At 33.0% G+C, this 17435-nt stretch overlaps 1 protein-coding gene across 3 annotated transcripts in view; it reads left to right on the forward strand.

Annotated features, from left to right (window-relative positions):
- The window catches only part of LOC124094525 (sodium channel protein type 2 subunit alpha), a 145266-nt gene that overhangs the window by 103469 nt on the left and 24362 nt on the right, over positions 1 to 17435 (forward strand). For all 3 annotated transcript variants that reach the window (XM_058580140.1, XM_058580139.1, XM_058580141.1), the window contains 3 exons: positions 4305 to 4784; positions 15019 to 15139; positions 16888 to 17042. In XM_058580140.1, the coding sequence (XP_058436123.1) occupies positions 4305 to 4784; positions 15019 to 15139; positions 16888 to 17042 (756 nt within the window). The remainder of the gene's footprint in view (positions 1 to 4304; positions 4785 to 15018; positions 15140 to 16887; positions 17043 to 17435) is intronic.

Raw genomic sequence — 17435 nt, forward strand, 5'->3', positions numbered from 1 at the left:
AGGTGGGAATCAGAATGGAGAAATCATTATTATGTGCAATAAATTTCAATCTGGGAGCATTTTCCTTCTGAGAGACTAAATTGGGGGAACATATGAGGAAGTTCATTGCACTCAGTGATTAGTCCTCTATCCATGCACCTTTGTGAAACAGGATTCAGGATTTCAATTCCTGAGTGAGCTTGTCTAACTCTGTTCCCTTGGATTACTGTTGATCACACCAAACTCCTGAGCCAGCTGTTACACATATAGCTTTCAATAATGAAGGAGGTCTAAACAAAGAGATTAGATTGGCTCACATAAAATTTTATTTTTAAGAAAATAAGGTAGAAAATTGTAGAGAGTTTGTTGGATAATGGTAACAATGATAGTAATAGCTAAACTTTCCCACTGTGTGCTAGGAACTGTGCTGAGAGCCATAGGGATTCTTTCTTTGAATTATCATATCAACCCCATAAACAGGTGTTGAGAAAATTATAATATTTATTTTATAGGTAAAGAAACTGTCCTTAGATCACTATTGTTACTTTTCTAGCAATAGAAATTTGATTGTTACTCAGCATCCTAATTCTGAAAGATATGTTCCACTGTTATATCAAGTAAAACTGTGGTTAAATCAAGTAAATTTGTGGAACTAATGGTGTCAAGAAGGTATTTGCAAGAAAAATTTTAGGACAACATCAATGCAGATGGACTGCTTTTCAAAGGAGGGAGGGGACTCTCTTGAATATGAGAAAGAAAAGTTGTAGGTTGGAGGAACATTTATTTTTTTCTGACAATGAAATAACATTAAATTATCAATTTATAACAGATCATAGAAGCAATTAGAAAATTGATGGCAAGCTTTATGATAGTGACATAAGTGCAGTAGGAATTCAGAGAAAGTAAATATCAAGGAATGGGGATGTAACTCTGTGGTAGAGCAATTGCTTAGCATGTATGAGGTCTGGGTTTTATCCCCAGCATTGAAAGAGAAAGGGTGGGGTAGAATAGCATTGAGTGCACATGGAATATTGTTTCCTTGTTGATTTTGCAAACACAGCAATTAAGAATAAAGATTTCAGAATTAGATTATCAAATTCTTTTCATAGACCAGATCCCAAAACTCAGGGAGATAAGGATAATTTTTCTAACTATAAAAAACTACTTATTTATTCCTCCCATGCTCCCCCTCCCTACCCCACTATGAGTCAGCCTCCTTATATCAGAGAAAACATTTGGCATTTGTTTTTTTGGGATTGGCTAACTTCACTTAGCATTATCTTCTCCAGTGCCATCCATTTACCTGCAAATGCCATGATTTTATTCTCTTTTATAGCAAGGATGGTGGAATATGATAGACATCATTATCCAAAGTGCAAGACACGAATTGGTGTCAAAATACTTTATAAACAACCACAGATATGAAAAATTGTGCTGTATATGTGTAATAAGAATTGTAATGTATTCTGCTGTCATTTATTTTTAAAAAAATCAATTAAAGGGGCTGGGGATGTGGCTCAAGCGGTAGCGCACTCGCCTGGCATGCTTGCGGCCTGGGTTCGATCCTCAGCACCACATACAAACAAAGATGTTGTGTCCGCCGAAAACTAAGTATTTACAATGTTCAAGGTACCAAAGAAGGAGATGAAAAATATTTTTTAAAAAATCAATTAAAAAAAGTACACCTTTAACACAATAAAAAAAAAACTACTTATTAACTGTGATCTTGGACAAGTCACCTAAAGTAGACAGAAGCCTCAGTTTTCTCATCTATAAAATAGTGATAATAATAATTCATGAGATTGTTCTGAGAAATAAATCATAGGAATATAAAAATGCCTAGCACAAGGACTGGTACTTATTGAGATCTCAGTAAAAAGCAGCTTTTACAAAACGCTATTATCTGCTCTAGAACCTGACTCTAAGACACATTTACATGTATAGATGTATCAAAGCATCATAACTTTACCCTAAAAATGTTACAGGTCTGGGGTCTTCTAGAAAACTAAGGCAATTTGAAACCCCTCCCTCTCCCAACCCTGATTCTTACAGTCAAGTCAGAAAGATTTCAGACATGTTGCTCAAGAGTAACAAGCATGAGTTTATTGAAGGAATAGGGAAAGGGTACACTCTCAAAGGAGACAGTAGGTCCTCTCAGAGAGGAGGGGGACAATTTTATTGGGGGTCCTAGAGAAGTTTCCAGAGAGTTCTGCCCAGTTTTTGACTTTTTACTGACAGCAAGATGACATCAGATGTCAAGTCCCCACTCCCTTTACAACTTTAGGTCATTTGGCCCATGCTGACTGGTTCTAACTGGATTTTTAATTATAAATTCTTACAGATTTTATAGTTAGAAAAATTATCCTTATCTCCCTGAGATCTGGTCTGTGAAAAGGATCAGAAAAGTCTCCTCCTTCAGGGTAACTTAGGTTCCTTCTTTTCAACATTATTTTGGGCCTGCATTTCTCCTAGATATAACTACTTTGCTGAGAAATGTGACATATCCTGTCCACTTAAGCCAGGCAGGGTTGGGGTTAAATTGCTTCTTGGAAAAAAAAGCATGTGGGGGTCAGCACGGTTGGCCTACTTTATGGAATTATTCCCTTAACCTTGTGCTCTCATCATTCACATCTGTCTGTCCCCTATCATAAATATGTACAACAACTGCATATTAATCAAAATTAAAATAAAACATAAAAAAATCCACTGTTGGACATCAGTGTAGAATGATTGATTGATATGGATCAATATCTAATAGACAAGGACAGTATATTAATAAACCTTTGAAATTTAAATCTAGAAAATAATTATGACACCACATTTCAATGTTCTAATGAATAAAAATTAAAATTTAGCATTTAGTTTTATTTTTGTTCTTTTATCTTTTTTTTTTTTTTGTCTAACTAAGAGATTCAAAGACAAGTCATGGTAAAACATAATTTTATTGGCAAATTCCAGAAGTAAAGGAGCAGGTTTTAGTATAATTATCAGGAGCTATTGAATAGCAATTGACAGATGGCTCAGTATAGACTCTAAAAGTTGCACTTAGTCTTTATGGGATCTTACACACTTTGACCTACATTTTCATTGGAATTTTACTGAAACCTTTCTCAGGATTTCTATTTTGTACTGCTACTTTCTGCATTTGGTCCCCTTACTGCTCCATGTTCCATTTTTTCTGTATGGTTAAATACATACAGGACTTATGGACATTGCCAATCAAATCCTGACATGGAAAAAAATATATATATATCTGTCTGTCTGTCAGGCTCGTGCCCCTGGAAATGCCTGATTCCTTAGTAAATTCTCTCATTTTGAGTTTACACAGTGGATTTATTGCCACTAATATTTTAATTTGCCAGGCACAGTGGTGAATGCCTGTAATCCCAGTGGCTTAGGAGGCTGAAGCAGAAGGCTTGTGTGTTCAAGGCCAGCCTCAGCAACAATGGGGCACTAAATAATTCAGTGAGACTCTGTCTCTAAATAAAATACAAAATAGTGCTGGGTATGTGGCTCAGTGGCTAGGTGTCCCTAAGTTCAATCCCAGGCACCCCTTACCCCAGCCAATTTTTTTTTTTTCATTTACTCAAAAGTCAGTGCTGTTTACTTTTAGAGTTACATAACAACACTTCAACTCCACAATCCTTAATTCATTATTACCATCATTATTATAATCATTTCTTTTTCTTTTTTTTTTGGGGGGGGTGGTTAAGGATTGAACTAGGAACTTGCACATGCCTGGCAAGTTCTCTACCAACTGAGCTACATCCCATTTCTTTATAGCATTCCTAACTGTGTTATAAATATTTTGGCTACAATTTCCTAAATCAAAAATTAGGACTTTTGATCTAGCCATAAATACATTTTTTTCTAATTTAGCAACTTATCTAGGTGAAAAAAAATGGTACAAAGTCACAAAAAAACAAATCATATTTAAGTACATTGGAATAGTTTTTGGTTTTAGGGATACATTTATATTAAATTATCAATGTCCTAGGAAATACAGCCGACATGGTCAAAATACCTACAGTCCCTAATAAATCTAGACACTGTGTAGTTGCCTAGATTTCTCCTTGGGAACTGAATTGATTATAGAAGTTTCATGCAAGAATGGCTTCTGTGATTTTCAACTACTCAAAAGGAAATAGTACTAATGGTATTATTTTATACTGGCCAGGTATTTTTTTATTACATTTACTATTTTTCATAGTTTATCATAAACTAGATTAAATGCCTAACATAAAATAAGGTGAAAGAACAATCTGAAAAACTTAAAAAGTTGAAGCAGCAGAGTCTTGTGATCACCTCTTTTCTTGCTATTTCAGGTTCTGAACCTCTTCCTGGCCTTGCTCCTGAGCTCCTTCAGTTCTGACAATCTTGCAGCCACTGATGATGATAACGAAATGAACAACCTCCAGATTGCTGTGGGAAGAATGCAGAAAGGAATCGATTTTGTTAAAAGAAAAATACGTGAATTCATTCAGAAAGCCTTTGTTAGGAAGCAGAAAGCTTTAGATGAAATTAAACCTCTTGAAGATCTAAATAACAAAAAAGACAGCTGTATTTCCAACCATACCACTATAGAAATAGGCAAAGACCTCAATTATCTCAAAGATGGAAACGGAACAACTAGTGGCATAGGCAGCAGTGTAGAAAAGTATGTCGTTGATGAGAGTGACTACATGTCATTCATAAACAACCCCAGCCTCACTGTGACCGTGCCCATTGCTGTTGGAGAATCTGACTTTGAAAATTTAAATACTGAGGAGTTCAGCAGTGAGTCAGATATGGAGGAAAGCAAAGAGGTAGGAATTTTTAAATATGGGGATATTTTGATATTATGCATTTCTTTTGCATTAAAACCCTTAGATATTTTTTAATTGTGTGTTTCCTTCTTACACAAGAAAATACGAACTATGTATTGGTTTGGTACATTTCCTATGGCAAAATGACAATTGATAAATTAATGATAGATTAAAATATAGCTAAAGAAATGATAGACTGCCTCAGTTTCTCAAATACTCAATTTTTTGAATACTTGGTAGTATGTGAATAATATCAATTTTCTATTTTAAGATAATTTTAGATTCATAAAAATGTTTCAATTTTATGTGCGTTCCTCCTTATAACTCACCCAGTTTTGTATATACTGGAAAAGTGCTTGATGAATGATAGTTCCAGTTCTCATCTTGTTATATTTTTGCCTCTGATGAAATATGCCTTTCATAGAAAACTGCCTGGGATCTTGGCTTGATATTTACTCATAGTTTTCTGTTTCCTGAAGCAAATTTTTTTTTTCTTTTTAAGGAAAAGGAATCATGGTAAACATATTTTAACCCTACTGAATCCAGTACATGCTGTTTAAACAAACAAGTATTGGTGCATTATAAAATGTAAAATTCTGAATTTACTATCTCAGTAAAAGTCTTTGTAGTTAAAGTATTCCTTGATTTACAAGATTGTTAATACCAGAGTATGTTTTGGTTTGCTTTTGCTTTGTTATTCACCTACAGGTTTGTAAGTGCAGAGTAGGAGATAAATAGAAAAAAAAAAGAATTTAAAATCTTAATATTTAATTGTTTAATTATACAAAAATGAAATAAGATTTCCAGTAATTAACATAGACCAACAAAAATAACAGATCAAGACCAAAGATTTGCTTCTTCCTTATTTTAATTGTTTACCAAGGAAGCAAGCTAAAGGCTTCTATTACTATTCTCATTCTAAGAAAGAAGATATGGGGGAGCCTGAGGCACTGAAACATAAAATTTAAGTCGTTTAGCACAGTCATAATAATTATGAAGCATTAATAGTATGAAGAAAACTATATTTCAAAGAAGAGAATTTTAGATTATTTTAGTCTACATTTCTGTATTTATTTGATAAAATTGCTAAGTATGTGGTATTTTCCATTCTTGTTTATAAAAAGTTGACAGTATTGCTAATTCAAGAGTTAGGTGGAAGTAGATGTTCAGCATGAAGTTCTGGCAATGTTTAAATATAAGTACTGAAAACTAAGGAATAAATAACAGAGCCATAGTTATCAGTTTCACAAAATAACTGATGAGATTTAAGAGGGAAGGGGTAAAACCTTAGAGCCCAGAGAAAAGAATTGCTATAATTCAATGAAATAAGATTTTTACTAATTAGACTATTATTTAAATAGTCAGTAATATCTTAAACCTAAAAAGGTTTAAGATATTACTGACTATTTAAATAAAATTTCAGGCTGGGAATATAGCTCAGTTGGTAGACTGCTTGTCTTGCACGCACAAGGCCCTGGATTCAATTCCCAGCACCAAAAAAAAAAAAAAAAAATGGATGAACATAACTAGTTGAGTTATACTGAAAGTACGGTGCCTATTTTCTCATACTGTGTACTTCTAGAAGTGGAAGTCAGCAGTTAGAAAAGAGAATTGGGTTATTCAAATTTTAATGTAGCGCTTTATCATTATTTTGCCATTGTATCTAATAGTGGATATTCCCTTGTACTAGAGAAATTAGATTTTTATTTACACATGTGTGTAAGTTTAGGGTGTCACATAAAGTAAGATTAAATTATAAAGAGTCAAATGTTGAGGCCATAAGTTAGTTTTATCTTTTAGCTAAGTTTTCGTGCCTTTTAGAGTATAGTTAACTTATATCCAGTATCCCTAATTTTTAAGAATTTTGAGGTTTTATACTCTGAAGTAGCATGCATTTGGCCTCACCTCAAACCATTAAGTTTGACACAGGAATGTCCAATACGGTGGGGGTTATAATAGGAAAATCCATTCTCTTTCTAGTTTTTCTGTTGACTATTAAGCTGTTTGTATTGTTTTCTGTTTGATTGGCACTAACTCTGTTTGAGTTTTACTCCAAAATAATATCATGGACTCAGAGTTTTGGAAAGAACTGATCTGCCCATTGGAAGTAAAAGAAACTATTTAACTGGGTTCTGAATTCCTTTCAATATCTTCCCATGACAGAGATTGTCATTTTAGTGTCGAAGTTTATTATTTGAAGAATAGTCACTTTAATCAAATATTCTAGATATAAATTTATAAATGAATAAGAATTAGGATCAGTCTGGAAGAGAATATACAGAGGTTTTGATCTTTCAGAATTTTATCTGGTAGCTGTACTAGAAAGCAAAAGAGAATTGAAATGATTTTCCAAGAATTTTGAACACTCATTCTGAAATACCTTCTTAGTGTCTATCTTCTAGTCATTTTTGTTTGTTCATTTTTTTTTAAATTGGTGAGTTGGGATTGGGCATACATAGAATAGTTTTTAAAAAATGGCCTGAAGCTTCTTACTATTCCTTTCTAAATGATTTTTTTTAAAGTAAAAGGAAAAATGAAATACTTTTTGGTTTTGGAATCAAAATGCATTTCTTTTTCTAGGGTAGACTGAGTAGTCTTAGAGTTTGGGGGTGTTTAAACTAAGTTCTCTTCCATGCCTTTACCAAATTTGTGGAGTTCTTTGTTAGCTTTCTAAAGATTCTCTCCAGTATACAATGTAAAATTCATGTCATAATCAAGTATGTTTTAACTCTTACTATGTTTTTTAACTGTATTTAGTGCTATTCCTTTTGTGATTTTGAAAGACTGATTTTCCTTTTAGAGTTTTTAATAATGTTGAAGCCGTGTTTGATAATTTTTCAAAGTATAATTTGGTACTGTCTATGGTGACCTTCACTGCTTACCATTCTTACTTCTCACAGGGGTAAAATCAAGCTGGAACCATCAGGAACGCAGCTCTGGTGTTTTATAACCAGCCAGAGGCTCGTGCCACCACTTTTACCCAGGTTACCCAAGCAAGTTGTATATATATATATAAATACAATCAATGTCTAAATGACTTTTGACTGGCCTGCATGTTACTCAGCTACGTTCCTTGCCCATCCATTGGCAGTAAAATAAAAACATGCACAGCTGCTCTTATGCTGAGTCATATAAAGCATGGTCAGGCAAGTCTGACAACCCTAACTTAAAAATAAAATTAGCTGCTTAATTTTCTTATATAGATACTAATAGAAATTATATTCAATGAAATTAACATTGCATGCCTTTATGGATTATTTAATTTCTGTGTTTGGTTAAAGAATTTTGAATATGCTAAGAGCCTAAAGGAGAAATGTAGGTGGTGTTTGAAAAACTCTTGCAGACAACCTTTCTCTCCCCTACTTTAAAAAAAAATAATAATCTTTTTTTTTTCCTTTTTAAACATTGCCCCAGTGAGGGTACATTTTTCATAATTCTGTGTTTAGTGTAATATTGTTTTTCTGAAGGGTAATCTGCAAATTAAAGCAATTCATTATTCATGTGCAAACTTCTGAAAGGATGTTCTAATATGATAATAATATATATAATTGGAATGTTATGTTTATGTTTTGGCTGTTAGCAGCATGAGTATAATTTTTATCTGCTTCATTTTAGGGAAAAGGGCATCACTTTATTTAGCAATTGACCAAAAGTATTTTGCATTTAGAATATAATTGCCTTGGAGATTCTGTTTATATTTACTCCTAAAATTCCTATGCCAAAAAAGGAGTGTATTTGGTACACCAAAACCACAACAAAAATAGACATCTATCTTTAGATGTTATGCTCACTCTGAATATAGGTCTGGAGTCCACCTCCTTCGTCTTTTGACTCCTCTGTCCATTGTGAATTGTTTTTTTCTAACTTCTATCTAACTGGGCAATTTTCTCCTGAGTTTATTATTGAAACGTATCACATTCTACAGACTCTTATAAAGGAGGAGAATCGTGAGCTCTTGGTCCTTCCACCTCTATAAAATGAACGGATGTTCCTTACCATGTGAACATAGCGATAACTCTCAAACTGTTGTGAGGGCTCTGTTATATGCACCATTTATTTTCTGCTGTTAAAACCAGTTTTGTGCACAAGTATGATAATCAAATTGTTCTATTCAATTCAATGGGTCATTAAGAAATATTAATTAAATACTTTGCCACTTAGAGCCAGTTTACTCTCTTGCTGCTATGAAAACTATTAAATAATCCTAATATAAAAGTGGCTTTTTCAAAGGAGCAATGACATGCCACAATTATACTTTATTTTATTCTCTGGCACTCCAGATTCATGAAAGATAAGGTCTTATATATTAAGGAACAGTATCATATAATATAGGATCCAAGATGTATAACTATTCACACTAAACACAATTCCACAAAAGTATACACTGGGAATAGAGAGAATATTTTCTCTATTGTGTATTAATTTTTTCAGGAAAGCATGAGATTTTAGCTCATTAGGATAATGACTTGTTTTTCCCAGTGACTTGGAAAGACATGAGTTTAGTTTCTTTATTCTCTGAATATCTCATTTTCCAAATTCCTGTATAAAAAAGTATTTGAGGGAAAGTGATGATCAAGTATATTATCTACTAGTCTATCTAGCAAACAGGTGGAATGAGTACAGTAGTATACAATCTAAGCAGGAACTGGTTTATTTATTCCCATCCCTCACATTATTATAATTTTCAATTTCCTTTAAAAATAAATCTCTGACTGTCCCTTACGAAACACTGTTCATGCCTTGAAGTGATATACTAAATTCTAATACCAGGGATAGGAAGGGGTCAAAAATGTGTAGGGACCATCTGAGTAAGCATGTTGGGATGACTTCAATGGGAACTCAGCTGTGATTTTATCCAGGAAATAAACAGTCCTCATGAGAAACATTTTCAGTAAGATAGTGATTAAATGGAAGAAAAGGCTCCAAATATCTTTAATGTTAGAACAAAGTAGTCCCAACACAAAATCTTTGGGGTACTCGTAATCTACTGAGGAATAGATAGGCTATCATGACATAAACGTTTCTTTTGTTTGTTTTGTTTGCCATTTCAAGTAGATAATTTAGAGTCCTGCTATTTGTTATTTAAAATGTTTTATAACTAACATATTCATTATAAACACTAAATGATTTTTTGGATAATGCAGCATAATGAGAATAATACTTTTGATTTTGCCATCTTCCTCATTTAAAAAGATGGCATCAACAGTTCCTTTCTAATGGTAGTGAGTCACTTTGGTCAAGCAAGCCATCACTTCCATTCTTCCAATGTTAAAATTTTTTGTGTTAGGTGGCCAGAACTCTTAATACAGGTTAACAGCTAGTAACAAGAGACTGACCTTAGAGGTCAAAATAGTGTACTTGATTTAGTCTGTACTTGATTTAATCTGTACTTGAAGTTATATTTAAAAAAATCCTCCTTTTGATTAAATTAAATTACAACATGCCTTTTTCTCAAAACATTGTACAATACTTACTGATTACATTTTATTAAAAATGTATCTAACTTAATAATGACAAGTGTCCTTGTGAAAAACTTATTAGAAAGTGACTTTTTTCTCCCTTTTTCTACTGTGATTAATTATTTATTGAAAAATTAACTCACACTTAATTTCTGAAAGAAGAACTATTTGGCACATTAATGTTTAAAATAGTAACTTATAATTGATGTGGAAAATAAAAGTTTAAGTGTATTATTTAAAAATACAAAATGAAATATTGTATCTTGATGTTTACCTATTGGATATTAAGCAATATATGATCCTAGCTTGCTTAATTTGTATGACTGTCATTACTCAGCACTTAGAAGAATCAAAGAATCCCATGAGACTTCCATCTAAAAAAATTAATATTTCTACATGAATGTAAATGATTGCCAATGCTTTTCATAACATGTAAAATTGGCTATTCCTGTATATTCTCATTACTATTCTGACATTGGAGTATTCTTAGTTTTCATTAAAGCTTAAGTAAGAAAGGGTTACTCTCATAGTATTATCCAGTCCTGTTGTTACCTGATAAACAAATATAGGTAAGTGAAAAAAGAAACTAAACATCCAAATTTTACCAAAGGGAAGTATAAAACTTGTCAAACTAGGTCTACTTGTGGCCAAATCATATTGGTTTATTAGACATGTAACATTTTTCAGAGAATGATGCCCAGATTGGAGCTCTTACAGGCAAGCTATATTTGAAAATTCTTCTTTAAGTGCACAAGTTATAACAGTTCCAAGTAGTGACACACATCTGACAGTTCTAATGGGTGAATTTGCACTGCAGTTAGGTTGATCATGATTATGACCTTATCTGAAGCTGAAATGTTTGTATCCTTAATTTGATTCATTTGGATTTTTGTGGACTGTTTAAATATTTTAACTCTTTTAATCAACACGTTTTAATATGATTATGTGATTTAACAAAAGTCACTGATTGATATCAAAAAAGCCTTTATAAATCAGAATTTCTGTCCTATATTTCAGGATTATAGATTAAAGTAAACATTTGTTTATGAAATATTTCAATGTGTATTTATCTCTACTCTATTTGAATAGACATCAGAGCTACAAAATTAACTAGAATTAATACTGATTTTTGGTTATGAAACATGAAAATCAATAATATCATAGGCACTACCTTGAACCCACAATGTTGAATTACATATCCAGTCTACTAAATGTTTTAAATTGATAAAGATTGGGTTTACTTCTGAACCATCAAGATATTCTCTGAGGGCATAGATAACATAGAATCCACCCACTGATTCACCATGACTTTAACAACATGATTAAACCCTCATTTTCTTAACTAAATAGATACTGGACTCACTAATGTTACACATTAAAGTGAAGTTTAGATTTTTCATCTTTGTAAATTAAGTACCAGAAGAGTCCAGAAATACAAGAAATACAAGTGATGGATCCTAAGCTGCTCCACTTCTCGGAAAGATGAGAAAGGATGAGATTACCTGTCCTGAAAGAGGTCCTATTCACCCCTGCAGACCATGTATATAAAACAGAGAAAACAATGTTAAAATGATTCAATAGTAGTTTTTCTGACTCCAGAGTTAAATTGAAGTTCACTCCACAAACTTAGCTCAGTCTCAATTATTGGCAACCTGGTTTTGCAACAACATTCACTATCCTAAGAGTAGTTAATCATTGCTTATCCTGCAATTAAGGGAGACTATTATTTGTATTCCCTTGAATGTGAAAATGTCAGAAAGGGATAAAAGTAGTTAATGGTTAAATAAGAGTTTCTGCCCTGATTGTTCATTGATTTATATGACAAGCATGTATTACATAACAGACATTGGTGAGAGATACAATGATGACAAAAACATAATCTTTGCTTCAGAAAGTTAGGTCTATAAAGATATATCTTCCAGAAGCACAAAATACATTTAAGTTACACTTTTTTAAAAGTAATAACCTGACTATTAAAAAGATATAAATAGTTTGCTTCAGGAAAAAAATGTATTGAGTACTTCTTATCAGTGCACTAAAATGAAAGGAAACAACGTTCATTCTCTAATTTTTAATATGATTTAAATGAGAGGAAGCACTGAAGTTCCCTTTATCTTTAGGCTTTCCAGAAATGAGACCTAAAAAGAAACTTTTTAACTAACTTCTAGGGGAGTCTCATTTTCAGCTCAGTATAAAATCTTTGATTAACATTCCTTAATTTTAGCCTTGGATAAAACTATTGGATGAATTCTTAATTTGGACAATCTATTAAAAACAGATGATTGACCTAGTGATTTGTTCATTCATTCACTAATCAATAAAAAACATATTGGCAATTAAGAGTCTGCTCCTAGTATTAAATTATATTCCTTGTATTATCCATAGGGCCTAGAGTGCATGTTTCCTGTCCCCAAACATCTGATAAGTATGTTAGGGAGACCAGAATCTATCAGTCTGAAAAAATTGGACCCCTTATCAAAGGTCAAAATGCAAAATAGACCACAAAAGAATCATGCAGGATCTAGGATGCACATTTCAGGGTGAAGATGGGTGGGAGAAATGAGGATTAGATTCGTTTGGTAGATTTCATGAAAGGAAATAAGTGTGATTGTTACAAAATAGTGAAGGAGGGAATAGCTGTGATGACTCAGGCCTTCCTGAAGTCAATTAACATAATAGCAACCCAGCTCTGGGGCAGTAGGAGTGACCGCGGTTGTTCCTGGGATCCCATAGAAACCTTTTAAAATTTTAAACCAAGATTTCCTGTAATACTTTGGTAACTGCCCCCTATCACTATCAAGGGCTAGCCTACCTTCTGTTAGAAAGTCTTTCACTCAGATATTCAGTCATCCATTCATTTTTAACAATATGGACTGAGCACTTATATTCTACCCAGCCCTGAGGTAGGCTCTGATGGTCATTGGCCAATATCGGTAGAGCATGTGGAGAGTCCTGAATATGGCTCCTTGTTTCCCCTGGACCCACTTCAAGCTGTCCCTATTCTGTTTGCAGTGTTATCCTAATTATTAAAAGGAGCATTTTCCCATCCCCATTGTGCTGTCTGTAGTTAGTTCAGATGTGACTAAGCTTCAATTTGCTTGATTACCTGTGTTATATTACAACATCATGCAAATGGCAGGATCTGAATTATCAGATCCATAGTAGGTAACAGCTTCATATGAATTAGATGTGTTAAAACACAGGGATATTTTAGTAACTTCTTGCTCAATTACATGCGTATAAATTCAACTCTACCTATTTAAGACAGTTTAACTGAAAGAGAAGGATATGAATCAGAATAAGTCTAAAATGTTAGAATATTCATAATAAATGTTCTTATTTTGATGTTTCATCTTAGACCAAAATAGATTCAAATTTTAATGACAAAGGTATTATGATCAATTGCCTAGTATTGTGCTATGCCTACCAAGTAGAAAATCAATCTTCTAGCAACTTATATAATCTTTGATTTACCTATTTTGGAAAAATATAAAAATAATCACAAAACTAATTCTAAGATGGCAGGAGTATCTAATATTTATGCATCTGTCAATAGTTTCATTAAACTACCTGAGGAAAAAACATTTTTAATCTCATATGAGATGTAAATATTTTTACTTGGTCAGAGCCAATATGTTTAGGAAATATTTTATGTAAAGTTATTTTCATAAAATAAAGGAACCATCTTCCTAGAGGAAAACCCACATAATCCTTAGTCCAAATGTAGGTTGAATCTTTTCTGTATTGACTACAGCATCCATTTTAATCTAGTTTAACATACTTCAGTGTGCATTTTATCATGTGCTTATTTCATCCTCTGTATAAAGTAGCTCTTTTCAGCTCAGCCATTTCTAATGTTATGCACTAATGGTAATAACATTGTAACAGGTTCAAGAATGCTGTGGCCAAAACTACTCTGATTCCGTGTGGCACTCACACCTGGCTCTGCATCTTTCTAAAGACCAGGTTCAAGATTGGGATCCCTTCATTTATTATACTGATCCCAAGAGTGGCCTGACCTGGCTAAAGTTTATTGCATTTCAAAATTTAAGTCAACTTCTGTCTACTATCTTATTCTTTTGGTGATACTTTATTTAACCAAAGGAAAAAAGAAAGAAAAACAACAACCACCAAAGATTCATTTCTGCCTGTACTAGCAGGACAGGTAAGAGTGCCAGAATAACAAGTAGTTTCCAAATGCACAATGAATCGCAGGAGTGCATTGGCCAAAGAGAATGCAAAATATCAGCTCTTGCTATCTAGCTAACAACGTGCTGCTCTTTTCGGAATTAGAAAATAATAGAATGTATTTGATAACAATCAGTAGTAAAAGTTTTCATGTCAATGAAAAGTGGATAAATTTAGATTGTTGCTGTTTATGTGCATTTAATCAAATCTTTTCTGTATTTGACATGAAAATACACTCGTGCAGCTTTTGTTGGTTGGGTCACAATTTTAGAATGAAACAACTATGTCATTTACAAACTAATTTGCAAATCAATATTTCAGAATCTGTATACATGAACTTCAAATTTATTTAGCATCATATTTTCTTGAAAAAATTTATACTATAGTGCTGTATCTAATCTTGTGACCCCCCACTTGTATCAAAGCAGACTGGCAATATATTTAAGTTACTTTTAAATTACAGATCAAGAAAATGCATATGGAAGACATGGGGGGTGGGACAGCACCCCTTATGAATTTTTATACTTAGATTACAGAAAAAATTTAAAAGTTTTTTTTTTTTTTTTCTCTGTGGGATTGATTTTCAGAAGCTCAATGCAACCAGTTCATCTGAAGGCAGCACAGTCGATATAGGAGCCCCCGCTGAGGGAGAGCAGCCTGAGGCGGAACCGGAAGAGTCTCTGGAACCGGAAGCTTGCTTCACGGAAGGTCTGTAAGGCATTGAGCGCCTGGCTGTTGTCTCTCTGTCCCCCTTTCCTTACAGGTTTACCTCTCTATCTACCTTTAATAGTCTAGGCCTGTCTAACAATTGTTTATTTGCACATTCTTTGCTTTTTCCGTATCAAAACAATGGCAATTTTTAAGAAACAGGTTTAACTTACATAATTAGATGCTTTTATTTCTGAGGATCCTGTTCACCTTGGAGATATTTTGATAACTGGATTTTCTGTAGTCATCTAAAGTATCTCATGGGAGACAACATCAAGCCATACATATCTTTCCATAGGTTTAGAGTTTTTTAAAAAAAGAAAGTGAAAGTGGTAATTTGTCTTCGACTGTTTGGTCATAGGATAGTGTGTACTAATTGATATATGTACATGTCAATCCGTTCTTTTTTTTTTTTTTAATATTTCTGGTTGTAAATGGACACAAAACCTTTATTTTATTTATTTAATTTTACATGGTTCTGAGAATTGAACCCAATGCCTCACACATGCTAGGCAAGCACTCTACCACTGAGCTATACAACCTCAGCCCTCAATCTGTTCTTAAGTAACAGTTCCCTGTGCTACTCAAGATCAATTTTTTTTATTATTTGTTAACAAAAACAATAGATCATAAAAATGCTGAAATGAGCTTCAAGTTATATGATATTGGGCAACATGCCATTGGAATAATCTCAAAAGTATTTTCTGAAGAAAGATAAAATTTTGTTATTTGAGGTATGAATCTGTTACCTATTGTAATAATGATGTGTAGCAAACCAACTACTACCATTTGGCTCTAAGATACTTTTCTAGTCTTAACTTCTAGTTCCTTCTCTGAAGCTCTCAGAATGTCCTGTCACTAAATTTTGCTTATATTACTTCTTCATTCTTACAGCTTTATGTTCTAGACATGATTCTCATGTATCTTTTAAGATCTAGCCACATCTCCACACATCTTCCATAAGGTTTAGAAATTAAACTTCACTGGTGAACATTTATAAACTTTTTATCTTGTGATAATTGTTGCTTTCCATAACTATAGAATCTGTAGACAAATCACCCCTAGTTAAAATGCATCTTCTTTTACAGCAAGGATGTCTTATATGTCATAGTATTATAGTAGTATAATTTCTTTAATTTGATTTTTTAAATAAGGCTAATATTAAGTAAATATTTAGGAACCTTTGCTCTAGTAGTCCACAAATTATACAAATTATGTAAACGTGCTTATTACGTTGGTACTGCTAATGGTCAGAATTAAAGCAACCCAAATATTCAATAATAGTGGAATAATTATATAAATTTTAGTAATACTATTTAGAAAAATATTATGGAATATTTCTTAAGTATACTTGCTTATGATAAAATGGGAAATATTTAAATATACCATTAAATGAACAGATTTTAAAATTCATATATGTATAATTTCCATATAGAATGGAATTACACTCAATACAAGGGCAGGATGGAAATACCAACTTTAAGTGATATTACTTTTCTTCCTGTCATCCTACTTTTATGTTTTCATAATGTAATATAATCCACTATAATAGTCCTAGAAACATAAAAATAAATATTTATTCAATGAAGAGTAAAAAGCCATATAGACTGTTTTGATTCCTATAAATAAAATCATCTTAAAAAGTAGTTATTTATAATACAGGGGAATAATAGAGATGCATGTTCCACCAATACAAAGATACATAATTAAAGAGTGAATCTTTCTTCATTTACTCTCACATATTTTAGATTGTGTACGGAAGTTCAAGTGCTGTCAGATAAGCATAGAGGAAGGCAAAGGGAAACTCTGGTGGAACCTGAGGAAAACATGCTATAAGATTGTGGAGCACAACTGGTTTGAAACGTTCATTGTCTTCATGATTCTGCTCAGCAGTGGGGCTCTGGTAGGTGGTACATAATCTGTTCCTTCTCCTTTTCTCTGAAGCCCTTTCCCTTTCCCTCCAGTGAACCTCATGTTGCACTTTTTAGAATATTTGTGAGAATGAAAGACAATACATGTGATGTGTTTAGCACAGCATGAGAGGCCCAGTAAAGAGCAACTGTCATTGCTTTTTCTGGAGTAATCCTCAGATGGAATTAAACCCAGGTTAGTATGGTATCTTATGATAATTAAAGATTTTTAGTAACAGGTCATCTATTAAGAATGAATGTGTATATATAATGGGCAATTGTCAGCTAAATACCAAACTCCTTAACTTAAGCTCCATGCTTCATGGAACTCAACTGTCTTGTTCACATGGATTCACTACTTGCCAACCGTGGCAAAGAGTGAGCTA

Source organism: Marmota monax, unplaced genomic scaffold (assembly GCF_021218885.2).
Source record: "Marmota monax isolate L192 unplaced genomic scaffold, Marmota_monax_Labrador192_F-V1.1 WCK01_AAM20220418_F8-fsc00007, whole genome shotgun sequence".
NCBI lineage: Eukaryota > Metazoa > Chordata > Mammalia > Rodentia > Sciuridae > Marmota > Marmota monax.